Source organism: Muntiacus reevesi, chromosome 4 (genome assembly GCF_963930625.1).
Source record: "Muntiacus reevesi chromosome 4, mMunRee1.1, whole genome shotgun sequence".
NCBI lineage: Eukaryota > Metazoa > Chordata > Mammalia > Artiodactyla > Cervidae > Muntiacus > Muntiacus reevesi.
The window spans coordinates 157,417,707-157,442,118 of record NC_089252.1 but is presented as its reverse complement, the minus strand read 5'-3'; the positions used below and the strand labels follow the sequence as shown (position 1 = coordinate 157,442,118).

The following is a 24,412-nucleotide window of genomic DNA, read 5'->3' as shown; positions in this document are numbered from 1 at the left end:
CAACCATCTCATTCTCTGTTGTCCCCTTCTCCTCCTCCCCTCAATCTTCCCCAGCATCAGGTTTTTTTTCTTTTTTCAAATGATTCAGCTCTTTGCATCAGGTGGCCAAAGTATTGGAGTTTCAACTTCAACATTAGTCCTACCAATGAACACCCAGGACTGATGTCCTTTAGGATGGACTGGTTGTATCTCCTTAAAGTCCAAGGGACTCTCAAGAATCTTCTCTTAACACCACAGTTCAAAAGCATCAATTCTTCAGCACTCAGCCTTCTTTATAGTCCAACTCTCACATCCAAGCATGACTACTGGAAAAACCACACCCTTGACTAGATGGACCTTTGTTGGTAAAGTAATGTCTTCGGTTTTTAACATGCCGTCTAGGTTGGTCATAACTTTCCTTCCAACTTAAAGTGATATCAAAAATAGTGCATAAACTAAGAAAATATATTTGTTACTTTTCTTGACAATCTTCTCCAGGTATCCCTTAATCAGGTCCTAATTTTCTGAATGTTTTAGAGATCATATAAAATTCAAATATTACTTGACTTAAATTTCTGAAATTAACCAACTACATTCAAAAGTTTATATGATGCTTGCATGCCCAGTCACTCAGTTGTGTACAACTTTTTGTGACTCCATGGACTGTAACCCACCAGGCTTCTCTGTCCATGGGATTATTCTAGCAAGTATACTGGAGTGGGTTGCCATTTCCTCCTCTAACTGATGCTTATTTAATTACATTTTACAACATGCTTTCATATTTCAAACATTATAAAATTTCTATGAGAAATACTATACTTTTTTTGGAAAAAAGAAAAAATTGAAGAAGTTAAAAATATATCATTCATGTACACTGCTTTGGTACTTTCTTTCTTCTTGTTACACTATCATAAAATAAAAAACTAGTGTCCATTCTAATCAAACATACTACTTTCCTACATATTCCTACTTTTGCATAGTTAAATATATTCTATCGTTATATTCAGAGTAAAGTAGAACACTTCAAACATAATACTTTCATTAGTTTTAGATAACCAAGAGAAAAATTAAAATTACATAGTTCAGGCATTATTTACTCTCCATAAAGTTTTAGAAATTCAGGTTTTGTACCATTAAATTATAAACTATTTCAGGCATGGGCTTCGCAGGTGGTCCAATGGTTAAGAATCCGTCTGCCAATGCAGAGAACATGAATTTGACTCCTGATACGAGAAGATCCCACGTGCCATGTAGCAACCATGCCCGTGCACAAAAATTACTGAGCGTGTGCTGTAGGGCCTGCATGCCCCACAGCCACCAAGCTCACATGCCTAGAGCGCGACAGGAAGAGAAGCCGCCACAACGAGAGGACCCTGCACGCAACAAGGGGTATCCCCACTCACCACGACCCGCGAAAACACTCACGCAGGAAAAAAGGCCCAGGACAGCCAAAAGTTAATAAGAAAGACGGTTGGTTCGGCCAATTTACAAAGAAGATAAAAAAATATTAATTATTTTTATGCAAAATTTGACTCTATATTAGAGTGCTCAGACCCTTGAGCATGTCAAGTTAAACCCCCATCCAGGCCTTGGTATTCTCTTTTATAGCAATCGGATAACTGCCTCAGGAATATATTGGGTTGGTTAAATCTATTTACATATATTAATGATTCTACTACAAACTGTAAATAATATCAGTAGTATTACTATCACACACCACATCTTTTTGTCTGGTACTTACAGAACTTACATACTAACCCTCAAACTACATGAGTTTTTATAATTATTTTAGCTTAAAAATAACTGGAAGATATTAGTAACAAACATATTAATCCATCCAATCATTGTTCTCTTCTATATTTCCATCAGTGTGTTGAAGTTTTGTTTTCTTTTTTTTTTAATCCCCTGAATCATGTACAGTCGAGTTAAACGATATTACTGATTTATGACAAAATACTAGAGATGTATATTAAGTTCTACCAATGCCCTGACTTTCTTCCTACCTTTAAGACTTCCCTGTCCATGCTAAAGATACCTAGGTAGGCCTGACAATCATGGTACAAGTATCTGGTGCTTCCTAAACATAGTACATTCTCATTTGAGTCGTTGATTTGTGAAATTAACACTTGAAATGATATTTAGCAAAACAGACATAATATTTAAATGACTAACCAACACTGAATTCAGTGAAATTTATTTTCTTACTGGAAACTCCTTAAAATCCATTAGCTTCCTTCATCCCACGTTCAGTAGAGATGAGCATGTGATCACCATCTGTGTTCAGGTAAATCATTCTTTACCTACTTCTTTCCAGAATGACCTGGCCAGCTCTTAAATTTTGCTCTCTAGTTACTGACTTGCATTTGATTGCTATCATCCTTTTGAGACCAACATTTTCCTTCTTTTCATTCTACTTGTACAATTCTATAATAGCCACAATTATGAATGTCAAATGACTTGAACTTAAGAAACCAATAAAAAGAGGAGCAAAATGAGACACTGTAGAAAAATGAGTGAGTAAAGCCTCCTGGCCGCAACTACTCATGATGATGACAGGGGCCTGATGACAGACAGTAAACAAAAGAAAACAGAAGGATGATTCTAAGAATCAGAGCAAATATCTAGACAAGGAGTTTAAAGAACCAACAAAGCACATATGATCTTTAAGATGGTCTCAAAGGTTAGAAGCAGTCTTAGCCATATCATTTCCTCTTAAAATATGACTGAGTAATATATATTCTGAAAAGGCAAGAAAACAGCAAACTGTTTCTGTAAAAAATACTGCAGGATTACATGTAATAGTGAAAATAGTCATCAGTAAATGTCTGGATAAGTAAACTGCATTTCTTTGAATAATTAAAATCATGCAACCATTAAAATTAATGAAAGAATGTCTATATATTTAATGGCATAGAAAGATATCTAAACAATATAAGTAACTAGATAGTATTTGAGATATTCAAAATATTGAGATTCCATATACAGGTATATATTTAAAGAAAAGGGATCTGCAAATGCATTTACAGTTTTGGTTGTTTATGCGTATGTGCGTGTTTTGGTGCTGGGGTAACAGGAACTTTCACTTTATAAATGCCTCTATTATTTAAAGTTTATAATAAGAATGTATTTCTCTTAAATGCAAGAAAACAATACATATAATTAAGAAAGAGAATAGTAGAGAAAGGAAAATAAAGAATGAGAATAAAGAATCATGAAATACTGACTAACTTATAATAAAGTTAGATATGAAAGTAACTGGTAAAAATTAAGAAAGTACCATGCTGAGAAAGAAGGAAATTTCTTAAAAACGATTCCTATGGAGGCCTTGGACAATGGAAGAATGAAACCACGTTCTGTATGATTTATATGTCTGTTTTCAAATAGTAACACTGTATGTAATCACCATGATAAACATGGTCAGGGAATCATTACATTCTACTTTTCAGTTTTTTCTCAGGCAGGAACCTCATTTTTATTATTTAGAAAAGTGTTTCAAGGAAATAAAAACCAAATGGGGCATAAAAAATTTTGTTTAATAAAATAATAAATACTTAGAACTCCTTTAGCTCATGAGGAAAGGGAGTGGTTTAAGATTCTCCTTTTTTAAACAGAAACACTACAGGTTATTTTATTGTACACATCTTAGAGGAAAATGAGAAAGACTACAAACAGCAAAGAACTTTTGTTTTTCATTAGAAGGAAAATCATAGCATTTTCAAATAAGACACTGATAGCTTTTGTTATCAAAAATATCTATAAACTGTTACAGCATGTATACTGTATTGTTTTCAGCTACTTAAGACATTTTTCTTTTTAAATACTTGTGATGTTCATAAAGTCTCTGGTTATTTTTATATAGAAAGCACATACTATAATACATGCCATAGTTTTCGCTTTCAATAGATTTCCTTCAACAATCACCACAGTTCACCTCTGGGGAACAAAAGTGCAATAACTCAGTTATAGACTGACTCCGGAATCTCTGTGGACAGGGAGTTGAATTTAAAGGTAATATTTTAATATGTCTGATTCAGTATCAAAATAACAAGAATATTAAAAATTTTAGCTTTGGCAGCCTAAACTTAGAAATATGAGCCCATGAACAAATAAAGGGAGCCATAGTTAGGTAAAGATCCATGTAATATGGGGTTTCCCAGGTGGCTCAGTTGTAAAGAATCCACCTGCCAATGCAAGAGATGTAGGAGATGTGGGTTCAATCCCTAGGTTGGGAAGATCCCCTGGAGGAGGAAATGTCAACCTGCTCCAGTATTATTGACTGGGAAATCTGATGGAGAGAGGAGCCTGGCAGGCTACAGTCCATGAGGGTGCAAATAGTCAAGACACGACTGAGCATGCACACACAAATGTACACACACATACCATGTACTATACAAAGAAACAACTGAGAGAAATCTAAAAATCTGAGAAAGTCAGTCATGAAAATACATGAGGATCCCCCTGGAGTATATGCAGAATTTGTAAGACACCTATTCCACAGCAGGATTTGAAAGAATGTCCATAGACTCAACCCAGCATTTCAACAAGGTAATTACTTTATATATTTTTAATAAATAGTAAATAATCTATAATATGCAAAGCAGTGCTGGGGACAGTGCTCAGGCCACACTCTAAACAGATTTAATCTGATTTCCTGCTAATATCTATTTAGTACAACCGGAGCACCCAGCATCATGTTATGAATGTAGTCTTTAAAAATCTTGGTTTTTTTTTTTCAAATACGAGTTTTTCTGGAACTTACAAATCAAAACGAAGATTCTCTCTTTCTTCAAAAAAGTAGTCCAGAATAAATTTTCTTACAAAATCAGGATTTAAAGTATTATCAATTACTTCAGTTCTTCCAAACTGTTGAGAAAAAAAAAAGGGAGAGGTTAAAATCAAGTTTTGCATGGTTACTTATTGCAGTATAGAACTTAATATATTTCCTTGAAAACAGAATAAATATTCAAATGCTTGATAAAGCCCTTCAGAAAAGGTTTTAAAGATCAAATCATCCCTCTTCAACACTCAGGGAATTCAAACAAATTCAAACTCATGGAGTTCATACAAATTTATTAGAAAAGCAGCTTCTGAAAATTCACATAATAACTGTAATACTTCCTCCACTTTTCTCCCCACTTGAAAGCCATATCCTTTTCCATTCAAAAGAAGCTATTTCTACCTTTAGTTTATCACAAATATTCTTCTTAACCTAGTGCATAACTAAGCCAACCAATGCATATTCTTATAACCGGAGGGCACAGTTATAAGAATATGTGCTCATATTCAGTTCATAATCAAGCTGACCTCTACATAGAATAGTTTCTTAGCTATGTTCTGGAAAGAACTTTCTTATAATATATCACACACTTCAGTCATTTTTTTTGTTTCCTTGTTTCCTTCTCTTTTAATTCTTAAAGTATCTAGAGAGTCAAAATGAGACCTATGATTCTTGCATGTTTTTAAACTACTGTATTATTTTTGCTTAAAAAAATAAGCTTTTCCATCTTAGGGTAAACAAAACTCCATATCTAGTACTCTTTTCTTGCAATGTGAAAGAAGGTCATCTGCACTGCTTTCAAAGATGATCAAAAATACAAATCTCATATCTCTTTTTTGTATTTGGCTTTCCTTCTTCCCCTTCTACTGACATGGAATTCTAAAATTTAGAGAAGAGCTAACACCTATCTTACTCAAACTCTTCCAGAAAATTTCAGATGAAGGTAAACTTCCAAACTCATTCTATGAGGCCACCATCACCCTAATTCCAAAACCAGACAAAGATGCCACAAAAAAAGAAAACTACAGGCCAATATCACTGATGAACATAGATGCAAAAATCCTCAACAAAATTCTAGCAAACAGAATCCAACAACATATAAAAAAAATCATACACCATGACCAAGTGGGCTTTATCCCAGGAATGCAAGGATTCTTTAATATCTGCAAATCAATCAATGTAATACACCACATTAACAAATTGAAAGATAAAAACCATATGATTATCTCAATAGATGCAGAGAAAGCCTTTGACAAAATTCAACACTCATTTATGATTAAAACTCTCCAGAAAGCAGGAATAGAAGGAACATACCTCAACATAATAAAAGCTATATATGACAAACCCACAGCAAGCATCACCCTCAATGGTGAAAAATTGAAAGCATTTCCTCTGAAATCAGGAACAAGACAAGGGTGCCCACTCTCACCACTACTATTCAACATAGTCTTGGAAGTTTTGGCCACAGCAATCAGAGCAGAAAAAGAAGTAAAAGGAATCCAGATAGGAAAAGAAGAAGTGAAACTCTCGCTGTTTGCAGATGACATGATCCTCTACATAGAAAACCCTAAAGACTCTTCCAGAAAATTACTAGAGCTAATCAATGAATATAGTAAAATTGCAGGATATAAAATTAACACACAGAAATCCCTTGCATTCCTGTATACTAACAATGAAAAAACAGAAAGAGAAATTAAGGAAACAATACCATTCACCATTGCAACAAAAAGAATAAAATACTTAGGAGTATATCTACCTAAAGAAACAAAAGACCTATACATAGAAAACTATAAAACACTGATGAAAGAAATCAAAGAAGACACAAACAGATGGAGAAACATACCGTGTTCATGGATTGGAAGAATCAATATTGTCAAAATGGCTATTCTACCCAAAGCAATCCATAGATTCAATGCAATCCCTATCAAGCTACCAACGGTATTTTTCACAGAACTAGAACAAATAATTTCACAATTTGTATGGAAATACAAAAAACCTCGAAGAGCCAAAGTAATCTTGAGAAAGAAGAATGGAACTGGAGGAATCAACCTGCCTGACTACAGACTCTACTACAAAGCCACAGTCATCAAGACAGTATGGTACTCGCACAAAGACAGAAATATAGATCAATGGAACAGAATAGAAAGCCCAGAGATAAATCCACGAACCTATGGACACCTTATCTTTGACAAAGGAGGCAAGGGTATACAATGGAAAAAAGACAACCTCTTTAACAAGTGGTGCTGAGAAAACTGGTCAACCACTTGTAAAAGAATGAAACTCGAACACTTTCTAACACCATACACAAAAATAAACTCAAAATGGATTAAAGATCTAAATGTAAGACCAGAAACTATAAAACTCCTTGAGGAGAACATAGGCAAAACACTCTCCGACATAAATCTCAGCAAGATCCTCTATGACCCACCTCCCGGAATATTGGAAATAAAAGCAAAACTAAACAAATAGGACCTAACGAAACTTAAAAGCTTCTGCACTACAAAGGAAACTATAAGCAAAGTGAAAAGACAGCCCTCAGATTGGGAGAAAATAATAGCAAATGAAGAAACAGATAAAGGATTAATCTCAAAAATATACAAGCAACTCCTGAAGCTCAATTCCAGAAAAATAAATGACCCAATCAAAAAATGGGCCAAAGAACTAAACAGACATTTCTCCAAAGAAGACATACAGATGACTAACAAACACATGAAAAGATGTTCAACATCACTCATTATCAGAGAAATGCAAATCAAAACCACAATGAGGTACCATTACACGCCAGTCAGGATGGCTGCTATCCAAAAGTCTACAAACAATAAATGCTGGAGAGGGTGTGGAGAAAAGGGAACCCTCTTACACTGTTGGTGGGAATGCAAACTAGTACAGCCACTATGGAAAACAGTGTGGAGACTTCTTTAAAAACTGGAAATAGAACTGCCATATGACCCAGCAATACCACTTCTGGGTATACACACTGAGGAAACCAGATCTGAAAGAGACACGTGCACCCCAATGTTCATCGCAGCACTGTTTATAATAGCCAGGACATGGAAGCAACCTAGATGCCCATCAGCAGATGAATGGATAAGGAAGCTGTGGTACATATACACCATGGAATATTACTCAGCCGTTAAAAAGAATTCATTTGAATCAGTTCTAATGAGATGGATGAAACTGGAGCCCATTATACAGAGTGAAGTAAGCCAGAAAGATAAAGAACATTACAGCATACTAACACATATATATGGAATTTAGAAAGATGGTAACGATAACCCTATATGCAAAAAAGAAAAAGAGACACAGATGTACAGAACAGACTTTTGAACTCTGGGGGAGAAGGTGAGGGTGGGATGTTTCGAAAGAACAGCATGTATATTATCTATGATGAAACAGATCACCAGCCCAGGTGGGATGCATGAGACAAGTGCTCGGGCCTGGTGCACTGGGAGGACCCAGAGGACTTGGGCGGAGAGGGAGGTGGGAGGGGGGATCGGGATGGGGAATACGTGTAACTTTATGGCTGATTCATGTCAATGTATGACAAAACCCACTGAAATGTTGTGAAGTAATTAGCCTTCAACTAATAAAAAAAAAAATAAAGAGGGAATCTTAACCTTTAGTTCTGAACAGTATTATCAGTTCACTTCAGTTCAGTTAAGTGGTTCAGTCATGTCCGAAACTTTGTGACCCCATGGACTGCAGCACACGAGACTTCCCTGTCCATCACCAATTCCTGAAGCTTGCTCAAAGTCATATCCATCCAGTCAGTGATGCCATCCAACCATCTCATCCTCTGTCGTCCCCTTTTCCTCCTGCCTTCAATCTTTCCCAGCACCAGGGTCTTTCCCAATGAGTCATTTATTCACATCTTGAGAACCCCATGAAAATACTGTGCATGCTCTCTTATCAGAGAACTAACTTACTAAAGTTCAAAGAAAAACTTTTTATTAGGGAGAAGACTGAATCCCAGGTTCAATCCCCTGGAGAAGAAAATGGCAACTCACTCCAGTAAAATACTGTCTGGGAAATCCCATGGACGGAAGATCCCGGTAGGCTACAGTCCATAGGATCACAAGAGAGTCCAGCACAACTTAGTGGCTAAACAGCAAGTAAATTATTAATCCACCATAAAGTAAAGATCATGAGTTTATCACATAAATTGTGATAATAAAACTATGATAGAAAATATTGATGATGAAGATTCATTATGGCTGTTACTAACTATCCAAAAAAGAACTAGGTTGCAGAAGCTTATGCATTGGGCAGTGTTTTATATCTTGGACCAAAATCATAAAGGCAAATCATAACCCAGGTAACTAATTCAACATTTCAAAAATATTACACATGTATCTGAACAATAATAGTAATTACAGTCATCACTTACTGAGTACTTTACTTTGTTCTTCCCTGGTGGCTCAGATGGTAATCTGCCCACCAGGGTGAGAGATGTAAGAGACATGGGTTCGATCCCTGGTTTGGGAAGATCCCCTGGATACTGGAATGGCAACTGCATTGCTAATGCTACTCAGTGCCAACTGTCTTGCTGTTCACACTGTCTATGCTGTTTGCTGAGCCCATGGCAGGCAAAGCCTGAAGTAAAAGGCTAGAAGAAGCCTTGACGAGACGTAGGAACTGCAGACACATTTATTCTCTCCTGGCTGACACAGCAGACAAAGCGGCAGCCATAGCATAACCTAACACAACACAAACCTCTCTCCTGGCTGGTGTAGAGGCCGTAACAGTGTTCACTCCTGGCTGATGCAGCAGCTGTAGCAGTAGACACGCTATATTCTCTCTTCTCGTGGCTGACCCAACAGACACAGCTGTGATGATGCAGCAGTAGTGCCCGCTGCTTTTTAGGTGGAGCTCATATATCCCTACTGCACAAAGTAGACTGTGACCGAGCCAGTACCTCATGTTGCCCATGTGCAGTGCTACAAAGGACCTCAGCTGTTAGCATTTACAAAAGGTGAGGTGGGTGAGCCTGAACAGCCATCTGGGCTAAATTGCTCTCTCCCCACAGCAACGCCTTCCAGTTTTCCTGCCTGGAATTCCCATTGACGGACTATGGTCCCCGGGGTCACAAAGGGTCAGACACAGTTGAGAGACTAACACTCTCACTTACTTTGTTCTCAGCACTTTTCACGCATCACTTTAAATCTTTATCATAACTCCACAAGGTAGGTATTAGGATTCTTGTTTAAAGATGAGAAAATTGATGTATAGTGTCCCAACCTAACTCACTTTGGTTACAAAATCTACTTTCATTCTTTCTAGGACTCTTGTCTATTTCAGCATAGAATATATTAGGCCCTGGGAAGATTCAAAAATAAGCCTATCCCTGGTCTTTAATTTTAAAGAAATGGGAATAAGGACATGTACCAAATAACCCAGGGGAACCCACGCACCCAAGAAAAGCAGTGCAGAGGTCAAATAGTAAAAATTTGCATCAGAGAGAATCAGGGCCCTCCCAGCCTTTGTCCTGCCAGGAGGGAAGATGGTTCTCAGACCAAAGCAAGACGTATCAAATGAGCAAATGTAAACACTCTCAAAGAGAAACTCGCCCAGTGCCCACATTCCTCAGCACTCCAATCCCTCTTGTGGATTTTAACGCAAACCCTCACTCAGAAGGAAGAAGATAGAGTGGAATTCTCATGGTAAGGTTTACTGAGTTGCATGTAAGCCAGCAACTTGGGCCTCAATTCAGTTCAGTCACTCAGTTGTGCCTGACTCTTTCTGACCCATTGACCACAGCACACCAGGCTAGTCTGTCCATCACCAACTCCTAGAGCTTGCTCAAACTCATGTCCATCAAATTGGTAATGCCATCCAACCATCTCTTCCTCTGTCATCCCCTTCTCCTCCCACCTTCAATATTTCCCAGCATCGGGGTCTTTTCCAATGAGACAATTCTTTACATCAGGTGGCCAAAGTATTGGAGCTTCAACTTCAGCATCAGTCCTTCCAATGAATATTCAGAACTGGTTTCCTTTAGGATTGACTGGTTTCATCTTCTTGCAGTCCAAGGGATTCTCATGTCTTCTTCAACACCACAGTTCAAAACCATCAATTCAGTGCTCAGCTTTCTTTATGGTCCAACTCTCACGTCCATACATGACTACTGGAAAAAACATAGCTTGGACTAGACAGACTTTTGTTGCCAAAGTTAAGTCTCCGCTTCTGCTTTTTAGTATCTTGTCTAAGTTGGTCATAGCTTTTCTTCCACAGAGCAATCATCTTTTAATTTCATGGCTGCAGTCACCTTCTGCAGTGATTTTGAAGCCCAAGAAAATAAAGTCTGTCACTGTTTCCATTGTTTCCCCATCTATTTGCCATGAAGTGATGGGACAGATGCCATGATCTTAGGTTTTCGAATGTTCAGTTTTAAGCCAAATTTTTCACTCTCCTCTTTCACCTTCATCAAGAGTTCTTCAGTTTCTCTTCACTTTATGCCATAAGGGTGGTATCATCTGCATATCTGAGGTTATTGATATTTCTCCCAGCAATCTTGATTCCAGTTGATGTTTCATCCAGCCCAGCATCTCACATGATGAAAGTTAAGTTATATAAGTTAAACTTATATAAGTTTATGCATATAAGTTAAATAAACAGGGTGACAATACACAGCCTTGACGTAGTCCTTTCCCAATTTGCAACCAGTCTGTTGCTCAATGTCTGGTCCTAACTGTTGCTCTTGACCTGCATACAGATTTCTCAGGAGGCAGGTAAGGTGGTCTGGTATGCCCATCTCTTGAAGAATTTTCCACAGTTTGTTGTGATCCACACAGTCAAAAGCTTTGGCGTAGTCAATAAAGCAGAAATTTTCCTGGGACTCTCTTGCTTTTTTCGATGATCCAACAGATGTTGGCAATTTGATCTCTGGTTCTTGTGCCTTTTCTAAATTCAGCTTGACTATCTGGAAGAAGGGCCTCTGAGCCATTAAAACAAGTTTGTCTTAAGGGACAATGCTTTTCAGCAATATGGGTGGCTAAGTATACTCTGCTATCTCAACAAAAGATTAACATGAAGCCATTAAAATTTATCTAAGCATCTATTAAATATGAACATCTAATATGTCTCCTGACACATAGCCCTGAAATTGCTTTTAACAATGTCACCAGTGACCTTCATATTGCTAAATTAAGTGGTCACATATCGGCTTTCATTATATTAGACTACTCAGTAGCATTGAACAGAGTTGCCCATTTCCTTCTTTTTGAAGCAGCCTCTTCTGATTTTTTGACACCACATTTCTCCATTTTTCTCTTCTTCTTAGATTCTCAGATATGCAATCTCTTTCTTCATCTTTTTATCTTTACTCTTCTATTAGATTATTTAATCTGTTCTTTGGCTTTAAATCTCATCTACATGATGATAAATTCCAAATGTATATCATCAGCTCAGATTTGCCTCTAAGTAAAGACGGATGGGTCATAGCAGGGAGTTCTGACAAAATGTGATCCATTGGAGGAGGGAATGGCAAACCACTCTAGTATACTAACCATGAGAACTCCATGAACTGTATAGAAGGGCAAAAAGATATGACACTGAAAGATGAGTCCCCCAGGTTGGAAGGTCTCCAATATGCTGCTGGGAAAGAGTGGAGAACAACAACTAATAGTTCCAGAAAGAATGAAGTGGCAAGGCCAAAGCAGAAATGACCCTCAGTTGTCGATGTGCTTAGTGATGAAAGTAAAATACAATGCTGAAAAGAAGAATATTCCATAGGAACTTGGAATGTTAGGATCATGAATCAAGGTAAATTGGATGTGGTTAAGCAGGAGATGGCAAGAGTAAATAAACATCAATATATTAGAAATCAGTGAACTAAAATAGATGGGAATAGGTGAATTTAATTCAGATGACTATTATATCTACTATTGTGGGCAAGAATCCCTTAGAAGAAATGGATTAGCCCTCATAATCAACTAAAGAGTCTGAAATGCAGTACTTGCATGCAACCTTAAAAATGACAGAATGATCTCAGTTCGTTTCCAGAGCAACCCATTCAACATCACAGTAATACAAATCTATGCTCCAACCATGGATTTAGAAGAAGCTGAAGTTGATAAGTTCTATGAAGACCTAGAAGATCTCCTAGAACTAATAGCAAAAAACAAAAACAAAAACATGTCCTATTCATCATAGGGGATTGGAAGCCAAAAGTAGGAAGTCAAGAGATTCCTGGAGTAACAGGCAAGTTTGGCCTCAAAGTACAAAATGAAGCAGGGCAAAAGCTAACAGAATTCTGCCACTAGAACATGCCGGTCATAGCAAACATCGTTTTTCAACAATACAAGAGATTACTTTACACATAGATTTCACCAAATGGTCATACCAAAATCAGATTGATTACATTCTTTGTAGACAAAGATGGAGAAGCTGTATACAGTCAGCAGAAACAAGACCTGGAGCTGAATGTGGGTCAGATCATCATCACAGCAAAAATCAGGCTTAAACTGAAGAAAGCAGGAAAAACCACTAGGCCAGTCAGATATGACTTAAATAAAACCCCCCAGAAATATACAGTGGAGGTGATGAATAGAATCAAGGGATTAGATCTAGTAAACAGAGTGCCTGAAGAACTAAGGACAGAGGTCCATCATATTGTAGAGGAAGCAGCGAACAACACCATCCCAAAGAAACAGAAATGCAAGAAGACAAAGTGGTTGTCTGACAAAGAAGGCAAACTAGTTGTCTTTACAAAGAGTGGAAGAAAGAAGAGAAGCAAAAAGCAAGGGAGAAAGGGAAAGGTACACTCACTAAATGCGGAGTTCCACAGAATAGCAAGGGGAGACAATGCCTTCTTCAATGAACTATGCAAAGAAACAGAGAAAAACTAAAGAAAGGGTAAGACTAGTAATATCTTCAAGCAAATTGGAAAAATCAAAGGAATATTTCATGCAAAGATGGGCACAATAAAAGACAGAAACAGTAAAGACCTCATAGAAGCAGAAGAGATCAAGAAGGGATGGAAAGGTTACACAGAAAGGATCTTAAAGACCCGGATAACCACAATGGTGCTCTCTCACTCAGAGCCAGACATTCTGGAGTGTGAAGTCAAATGGGTGTGAGGAAGCACTGCCGCCAATAAAGCTAGTGGAGGTGATGGAACTCCAGCTGAGCTATTTAAAATCTTAAAAGATGATGCTATCAAAGCACTGCACTCAATATGTTAGCAAATTTGGAAAACCCCGCAGTGGCCACAGGAGTGGAAAAGTTCAATCTTCATCCCAATTCCCAAGAAGGGCAGTACTAAAGAATGTCCAAACCACCGGACAGTTGTATTCATCTCCAAGGCTACTAAGGTTATGCTCAAAATCCTCTAAGCTAGGCTTCAGCATTACATGAACAGAGAACTTCCAGATGTTCAAGCTGGGTTTAGAAAAAGCAGAGAAACTAGAGAGCAAATTGCTAACATTTTCTGGATCATACAAAGCAATGGAATTCCAGAAAAACATCTACCTCTGTTTCACTGACTACACTAAAGCCTTTGACTGTGTGGATCATGACAAACTGTGGAAAACTCTTAAAAAGATGGGAATATCAGACAATCTTACTCTCTTCCTGAGAAACTAGTATGCCATTAAAGAAGCAACAGTTAGAACCCTGTATGGAACTACTGACCGGCTCAGGACTGAGACAGGAGTATGACAAGGCTGTTTATTGTCACTTTGTTGATATAACTTATACGCAGAGCACATCATGCAAAAATGCCAGGCTGGATGAAGCAGAAGGTGGAATCAAGACTGCAGGGAGAAATATCAACAACCTCAGACATGCAGATGATACCACTTTAATGGCAGAAAGCAAAGAGGAACTAAAGACCCTCTTTATAAAGGTGAAAGAGAAAAGTGAAAAAGCTGGCTTAAAACTCAATACTAAAAAAAAAACTAAGATCATGTCATCTGGTCCCATTACTTCATGGCAAATAGAAGGGGAAAAGGTGGAAGCAGTGACCCAGTTTCCTCTTCTTGGGCTCTAAAATCAATGTGGATGGTGACTTGCAGCCAGGAAATTAGAAGACTTCTTGGCAGGAAAACTCTGACAAACCTAGACACTGTGTTTAAAAGCAGAGACATCACTTTGCTGATGAAGGTCCATATAGTCAAATCTATGGTCTTTCCAATAGTCATGTACAGATGTGACAGCTGGAAAATAAAGAAGGCAGTGAAGTGAAAGTCACTCAGGTGTGTCTGACTCTCTGTGACCCCATGTACAATATAATAGTCTATAGAATTCTCCAGGCCAGAATACTGGGGTGGATAGCCTTTCCCTCCTCCAGGGGATCTTCCCAACCCAGGGATCAAACTCAGGTTTCCTTCAGTACAAGCAGATTTTTTAACAGCTGAGCCACAAGGGAAGGACAAGAATACTGGAGGGGGTACCCTATCCCTTCTCCAGTGGATCTTCTCAACCCAGGAATCAAACTGGGGTCTCCTGCATTGCAGGTGGATTCTTTACCAACTTCACTATCAGGGAAGCCAAAGAAGGCAGAACACTGAAGAACTGATGCTTTTGAACTGTGATTCTGGAAAAGAGAATCCCTTGGAAAGCAAGGAGATCAAACCAGTTAATCCTAAAGGAAAGCAACTCTGAAACTCTTTCTTAGAACTGATGTTGAAGCTGAAGCTCCAATACTTTGGCCACCTTGTGTGACCAGCAGACTCATTAGAAAAGACTGTGATGCTGGGAAAGATTGAAGGCAGAAAGAAAAGAGGGAGACAGAGGATGAGATGGTTGGATGGAATCACAGATTCAAGTGACATGAACTTGGGCAAACTCCAGGAGATGGTGAGGGACAGGGAAGCCTGGCATGCTGCAGTCCACAGGGTCACAAAGAGTTGGACATGGCATGGTGGCTGAACAACAACAAAGACTCATGCATACAACTCTCTTGTTGACTTATACATGTTGTATTCTTATGGGGTCCTCACAATTAACATTTAAACTAAAATATTTATTTTATAACACAGCTACCATCCCAGTGCTTTCTGACATAGGGTGGTGTTATTGGCATATCTTAGGTTACTGGTATTTGTCCCGGAATTCTTGATTCCAGCTTGTGCTTCATCCAGCCAAGCATTTTGCACGATGTACTCTGCATATAAGTTAAATAGGCAGGGTGACAATACACAGCCTTGACATACTCCTTTCTCAATTTGGAACCAGTCCATCGTTCTATGTGCTGTTCTAACTGTTGCTTCTTGAGCTGCATACAGATTTCTCAGGAAGAAGAAAGGTAGTCTGGTATTCCCATGTCTTGAAGAATTTTCCAATACAATCCCAAAGAAAGGCAATGACAAAGAATGTTTGGCATTCCAATCCCAAAGAAAGGCAATGCCAAAAGAACACTCAAACTACTGCACAATTGCACTCATCTCACATGCTAGCACAGTAATGCTTAAAATTCTTCAAGCCAGGCTTCAACAGTTCATGAACCATGAACTTCCAGATGTTCAATCTGGATTTTAAAAAGGCAGAGGAACTAGATACCAAAATGCCAATATCCGTTGCATCATCAAAAAAGCAAGAGAGTTCCAAGAAAACATCTACTTCTGCTTTATTGAGTATGCCAAAGACTTTGACTGTGTGGATCACAGCAAATTGTGGAAAATTATGACACCACCCTTATGGCAAAAGCGAAGAAGAGCTAAAGAGCATCTTGATGAAAGGGAAAGAAGAAAGTGAAAAAATTGACTTAAAACTCAACATTCAGAAAACTAAGATCATGGCATCCAGTCCTATCACTTCATGGCAAATAGATGGGGAAATAGTGGAAATAGTGACAGACTTTATTTGGGGGGCTCCATAATCACTGCAAATGGTGACTGCAGCCATGAAATTAAAAGACAATTGCTCACTGGAAAAAAAGTTATGACCAATCTATACAGCATAGTAAGAAGCAAAGACATTACTTAACCAACAAAGGTCCATCTAGTCAAGGCAATGGTTTTTCCAGTAGTCATGGATGGATGGGATAGCTGGACTATAAAGAAAGCTGAGTGCCAAAGAGTTGAAGTATTTGAACTACTGTGTTGGAAAGGACTCTTGAGAGTTCCTTGGACTGCAAAGAGATCCAACCAGTTCACCCTAAAGGAAATCAGTACTCAATATTCATTGGAAGAACTGATTCTAAGGCTGAAACTCCAATACTTTGGCCACCTGATGCAAAGAACTGACTCATTGGGAAAGACCCTGATGAGAGAGATTGCAGATGGGAGGGGAAGGGGATGACAGAGAAAGAGATGGTTGGATGGCATTACTTACTAGATGGACATGAGTATGAGCACACTCCGAGTTGATGATGGAAGCGAAGCTGGCGTGCTTCAGTCTACGGGGGTCACAAAGAGTCGGACACGACTGAGTGACTGAACTGAACTGAACTGAAGAATATTCCAGTTTGCTGTGACTGCACAGTCTGAGGCTTTCGTGTAGTCAATAAAGCAGAAATAGATGTGTTTTTTTTTTTTTTTTTTTTTAATTCTCTTGCCTTTTCCATGATCTAACGTATGTTGGCAATTTGATCTCTGGTTTCTCTGCCTTTTCTAAATCCAGCTTGAACATCTGGAAGTTCTCAGCTCACATACTGTTGAAGCCAGCTTAGAGAATTTTGAGCATTACTTTGATAGTGTGTGAGATGAGTGCAATTGTGCGGTAGTTTGAACATTCTTTGGGATTGGAATGAAAACTGACTTTTTACAGTCTTGTGGCCAGTGCAGTATTCCACATTTGCCGGCATATTGAGTGCAGCACATTTAGAGCATATTTTTTTAGGATTAGAAATAGTTCAGGTGGAATATCATCATCTCCACTAGATTTGTTTGTAGTGGTGCTTCCTAAGGCCCTCTTGACCTCACATTCCAGGAGGTTTGGCTCTAATTGAGTAATCATCAAATCATGGTTATCTGGGTCATTATGTTCTTTTTTGTATAGTTCTGTGTATTCTTGCCACCTCTTCTTATCATCTTCTGCTTCTGTAAGGTCCATAACATTTCTATCCTTTATTGTGCCTGTCTTTGCATGAAATTTTTCCTTGGTATGTCTAATTTTCTTGAAGAGATCTCTAGTCTTTCCCATTCTGTTGTTTCCTCTATTTCTTTTCATTGTTCACTTAGCAAGGTTTTCTTTACTTTCCTTTCTACTCTTCAGAATTCCTCATCAGATGTATAAATCTTTCCTTTTCTCCCTTGCCTTTCACTTCTCTTCTTTTCTCAGCTACTTGTCAGGCCTCCTCAGACAACCATTTTGCCTTTTTGCATTTTTTCTTCTTGGGGATGGTTTTGATCACCACCTCCTGTACAATGTCATGAACTTCTGTCCATAGTTCTTCAGGTAATCTGTCTATCAGATCTAATCCCTTGCATGTTTGTCACTTTCACTGTATAATTGTAAGGGATCTGATTTAGGTCATACCTGAATGGCCTAGTGGTTTTCCCTGTTTTCTTCAATTTAGTTCTGAATTTGGCAATAAGGAGTTCATGATCTTAACCACAGTCAGATCCTGGTCTTGTATTTGCCGAATGTATAGAGCTTTTCCATTTTTGGCTGCAAAGAATATAATCAATCTGATTTTATATTGACTATTCGGTGATGTCCATGTGTAGAGTCTTCTCTTGTGTTTTTGAAAACAGGATTTGCTATGACAGTGTGTTCTCTTGGCAAAACTCTGTTAGCCTTTGCCCTGCTTCATTCTGTACTCTAAGGCCAATTTTGCCTGTCACTCCAGGTATCTTTTGACTTCCTACTTTTGCATTCCAGTCTCTGATGATGAAAAGAACATTTTTTTTTTTTTTTATGTTAGATCTAGAAGATATTATAGGTTATCATGGAACCATTTGACTTCAGCTTCTTTGGCTTTAGTGGTTGGGGCATTAGACTTGGATTACTGTGATACTGAATGGTTTGCCTTGGAAACAAGCAGAGATCATTCTGTCATTTTTGAGACTGTACCCAAGTACTGGATTTTGAACTCTTCTGTTTACTATGAGGGCTACTCCTTTTCTTCTAAGTGATTCTTGCCCACAGTAGTGGATGTAATGGTCATCCAAATTAAATTCACCCAATCCAGTCCATTTTAATTCACTGATTCCTAAAATGTCAATGTTCACTCTTGCCATCTCCTGTCTGACCACTTCCAATTTACCTTGATTCATGGACTTAACATTCCATTTTCCTATGCAATATTGTTCTTTACCGCATCGGACTTTACTTCCATCTCCAATCACATCCACAACTGGACACTGTTTTCACTTTGGTTCTGTCTCTTCATTCTTTCTGGAGTTATTTCTCCACTCTTTCCCAGTATATACTGGGCACCTACCAACCTGGGGATTTCATCTTTCAGGGTGATATCTTTCTGCCTTTTCATACTGTTCATGGGGTTCTCAAGGGAAGAATACTGAAGTGGTTTGCCATTCCCTTCTTAAGTGGACCACATTTTGTCAGAACTCTCCAGCATGACCCATCCATCTTGGGTGGCCCTACATGGCATAGCTCATAGCTTCATTTGAATTAGACATGACTGTGATCCATGCGATCAGTTTGGTTAGCTTTCTGTGATTATGGTTTTCATTTTCTCTGCCCTCTACAGAATAAGGATAAGAGGTTTGTGGAAGCTTCCTCATAAAAAGTGCAAACTGGCATAATAAGAAATTTATAGATAAACTATGACAGTTCACCTCACAGAAAAAATGTTAATTTTTACCCAGAGCATGGAATTATTAACTATCAACCAAGTGATTAATCTTCTTGACTTAAATAAAATTTGTGTTGTTGTTGTTTTTGGCTAGTTGCTAAGTCATGTCTGACTCTTTGCAACCCCTATGGACTGCAGCATACCAGGCTTCCCTGTCCTTCACTATCTCCTGAAGTTTGCTCAAACCCAAGTTTAGATCTTAGCTGATACCTTAAATCACAAAATAAAATCTTTCTTATTCGTTGGAAAATGCACAGTTGCATATTATTCTGTGCAGGCCACAAAGAGTTACAATTTTGAGGAAAGAGAATTATTAATATTTATTAATTGTATATACCCAGAAACAACTACTTTTTAAAAAATTGCAACCAGTATCCTAAAACATCTTTTTCTGAATATCAACAATACTGAATTTTTAGAAGTACCTACACACGTGATTACAATAATCTCTGACACAAGGAATATATAAATACGTGGACAGGAGAATGTTTTAACATAATTATATGGCATTAAATTTCCTTATCTCATAAATAGAAAACTGTTAGAAAAAAAAGTTTTTTTTTCCTCCACAAATGTGAAAGTTTTAAGTTATTTGAAAAAGTATGTAAACTGTTAATTTTATTAGAAAACAAAACACTATTTGTTGTAAAAACTTTACAAAAAAAATAAAATACAATTCACAATCATGTCATTGGAAGTTTTCCTTTGTTTTATACTTGAGCTAATTGGATAAATACCTGTTTTTTCCATGTAGGAACAAATCTTGCTGAAAATAACAGAATGGAAATAGTCCTGATTTTTAAATCAACTAATTGCTAAACTGCTCCACAAGAGCTATACTGGAAAGAACATTCATCTAGTGACTGCACCAAGCAAATGAACTCTGTTATGAGAAACATGTTCATGAAGGTTTACTATATGGTGAAAGGCAGAACAATCATTCTATCTCACATCATTTCATTTGTCTAATTGAAAGCCATGGAGAAAAAGAGCTCATGTGGACTGCAGCACATTCTTTATATCAGTTATTAAATTACAAAAGCAGAATGGACCTAACAGAAGCAGAAGATATTGAGAAGAGCTGGCAAGAATACACAGAAGAACTATACAAAAAAGAACTTAATGACCCAGATACCACGATGTTGCATTCACCCATCTAGAGCCAGACATCCTGAAGTCTGAAGTCAGGTGGGCCTTAGGAAGCATCACTACAAACGAAGCTAGTAGAGGTGATGGAATTCCAGCTGAGCTATTTCAGGTTCTAGAAGATGGTGCTGTTAAAGTGCTGCACTCAATAGGTCAGCAAATTTGGAAAATTCAGCAGTGGCCACAAGACTGGAAGATGTTAGTCTTCACTCCAATATATCATGAATCTGTTGGACTATTCCTGAAATATATTTGTTTTAAAACTGAAAATGAAGTATGTAATTCACTACTTTTACAAACTAAAGAAAAATCATATGAGCACCTCATAGATGCAAATATATGAAAATTTTACCCTTAGTGTCAGGAACAAGACAAGAATGCGTCCTACCTCCGCTTTAATTCAACACTGTGCAGAGGTAGTTGTCAGTATAATAAACATCATGATTAGAAAGGACAAAAATAAGACTTTAGGTACAGATTACAAGAGTGTATGAAGAAAATTTTTTTTAATTTTAAATTCACAAATTACTATTAGCAAGTTAAGCAAGGTGACCTCAATTATTCAAAAAATCAAATAATATTTTACATGCCACAATAATAAACAGAAATAAGAAATGACAAGTTACTTTAGCATCAAAAATATCTGATCACTAGAAACAAATACAATTAAAGATGTACAAGACCCTCCCACAGAAACTATAAAATATTATTCAGAAAAACTAAAGAAAATTTAAATAAATACAGCAATATCCATATTCATGAGTTACAAGGCATACTATTTTACATACTTCAGTTCTCTGAAATTATTAATAATCTATAATACAAACTCAAATCTCAAGCTTGTGTGTGTGTACACCCATGTGTGTATATGCGTTTATGCATGTACGTGTATAAACTGACAAATTCTAAAACGTTTATGGTCATGGTAAAAGCTAAGAATATCTTATGTGTTCAGAAAGCTATTTTCCTGTAAGTCAAATCTGGCCTTCCACCCATTTGTAAATTAATGTTCATTGGGGCATAGCCCTAATTAACCATTCATATATAGTCTATGGTGCATTTATGCTACAATAGCCCCAGAGAATATAGGGGAAACCTAGTCTAAAATATTTACCCCGGTCCCTATTTGTATCTTGTTCCTTATGTCTTGACCTCTGACCTAGAAAATCTTGAAAAAAAACAAAACAGAAAATAACTACAAAATACATACAACTACTTATTAAGATGGCATAGGATAAACATAAACAGAATCCTAAACAATGTCCTCACATCTAGTCACTTCATTAATGTCAAAGGACATAAGTTTGTGCAATAAAGAAAGAAAATATCTTCAACAAATGCCCCTGAATCAAAGTAAGTCTTACCTCAAATCATACACAAAAATTAATCCCAGAGGAATCATAGATCTAAATATGAAAGCTAAAACAATAAAACTTATAGAATATAACACTGGAAACATCATCATGGGCTTCAAGTAACAAATATTCCTTAAACAGAACAAAAGAGATCAGAAAGGAATAAATTACTATTACCACCTAAATTAAAGTTACGAACCTCTGTTCAACAAAATATATGGTTCAAAGAGTAAAAAAGTCATGCTACTACAGAGGAAAAGATATTTGCAAGACATAATAAGGAAAGAAGCAAGAAAATAAGGAAAACACCTGAACATAACACTTCATAAGGGGATAACCAGATGGCTATTAGGCCTACCAAAGTGTGCTCAGAATTATCAGGAAGTTAATATTCAAATGGAAATATATTTTTTTAATTAACAATACAAAGTACCAACAAAGACATACTACAGTGAGAATAGTGTGTGAAAAATTCTGGAAAACAATTAATCAGTATTTACTGAAAATGAAAATACACATACCCTGTGGCTCAGAAATTTTACTCCTACATGTACAGACAATACCAAATTACAATTATAAGATCTAAAACACATGTATTGGAATAGTCCAATCATAATCATAATATAATATTATCATAATCATAATATTCAGCAACTGGTGACAATTCAAAAATCTGTCCAGAGTAGAATGGATAAATAAATTGGGATATATTCAAAAAATAGAAAATCATACAGCAACAAATATAAAATACTTTGCCACATGCATGGATAGATTCCATAGACATAATTCTGAGAGACACAAACTAGACATGAATAAATATATAAATATATGATTTTATTTACTTGAGGCTTAAAAATATGCAAAACTATTTTACAGTGCTAGAAGTTAGGATTCAGGTTTAATCTGGGAGGAAGGAAGGGCACAGTCAGAATTCCTGAATGCTAGTGATATTCTACTCTTCATATGGGGGTGGTTACATGATGTATTTGCATCTAACAATTCAGTGTGCTATATGATGTATCCTGGAGAAGGAAATGGTAACCCACTCCAGTAGTCTTGCCTGGAAAATTCCATGGACAGAGGAGCCTGGTAGGCTATAGTCCGTGGGGTCGCAAAGAGTCGGACACGACTGAGCTACTTTACTTTTACTTTGCTTTATATGATGTATACCCTTCATCTGGGTGTTTTATTTCAATTAAAAGATATACTAAAATTAGAACAGGAATACAGTCATTAAAAAGTAGGAAATTATGGTATTTGCAACAATGTGGATAAATCTTGAATGTATTAGGCCAGTGAAAAAAGACGAACAGAGGCAAAAATTGTATGATCTCACTTATATGTGGAATCTAAGAAAACCAAAGTCACAGAAACGACTGATTGATGGATGCCAGGGATCAGCAGGTAGGAGAAATGAGTGAAGCTGGTCAAAGGGTAAAATCTTCCAGTTATAATACAAATATAAATAAGTTCTTGGGATGTAATATACATCATAGTGATGATACAATACCATACTGTATTTCTGAAAGTTGCTAAGAGAGTAGATTTTTAAAGTTCTCATCAAACACAAAAAAGAATATATACACATATATATATATAATCATTACACCTTAAACTCACACACTGTTCTATATCAATTACTTCTCAATAAAGCTGGAAAGATAAAAAATAAAAGTTGATCCAAAAAAATTAGTTCAAGAGAAGAAAATTATTCTGGATTTGATTTTCAGCTAACAATCAGAAAAGTTCAGTTGAAAGCATGATTCTTGTTCAGTTGGATATAAAATACTGATAGAGCTGTGCTGTGTTAGTCACTCAATCATGTCTGATTCTTTGGGCCCCCAAGGACTGCAGCCCACCAGGCTCTTCTGTCCGTGGGGACTCCTCCAGGCAAGAATACTGGAGTGGGTTGCCATGCCCTCCTCCAAGGGAGCTTCCCAGCCCAGAGATGGAACCCAGGTCTCCCCCAGTGCAGGCAGATTCTTTACCATCTGAGCCACCACCGGGGAAGCCCAAGAATGCTGGAGTGGGTAGTCTATCCCTTCCCCAGGGGTCTTCCTGACCCAGGAATCAAACCAGGGTCTCCTGTATTGCAGGTGGATGTTTTACCAGCTGATCTACCAGGGAAGCCCACTTACAGAGCTAACAAACTTCAAATTCATTTGCTAAACATGAAAAAATTACATTAAGATGAAACTTCTGATTCTTTCTAACCAGAAATATTTGTAAAAACAACTTTACGTCCCTTTCGAAGCAGAAAAATTTCAAGACTAATCTGCATTTCTGTTTGCAAAACTGGTACAGCTGATGTTAGGAATTCAAAGGAGTATAATATGGTATTTTTTTTAGGTACACACATTGCTAAAACAATTGTTGCTGTTGTTCATCATTCAGTCATGTACGACTCCTTTGTCACCCCATGGACTGCAGCATGCCAGGCTTCCTGTCCACTAT

General features: G+C 37.3%; 1 protein-coding gene across 2 annotated transcripts in view; it reads right to left on the bottom strand.

The window, feature by feature from the left end:
* Positions 1–24,412, bottom strand: part of CPNE8 (copine 8) — a 255,959-nt gene that overhangs the window by 178,309 nt on the left and 53,238 nt on the right. For both annotated transcript variants that reach the window (XM_065934624.1, XM_065934622.1), the window contains exon 4: positions 4,739–4,842. In XM_065934624.1, the coding sequence (XP_065790696.1) occupies positions 4,739–4,842 (104 nt within the window). The remainder of the gene's footprint in view (positions 1–4,738; positions 4,843–24,412) is intronic.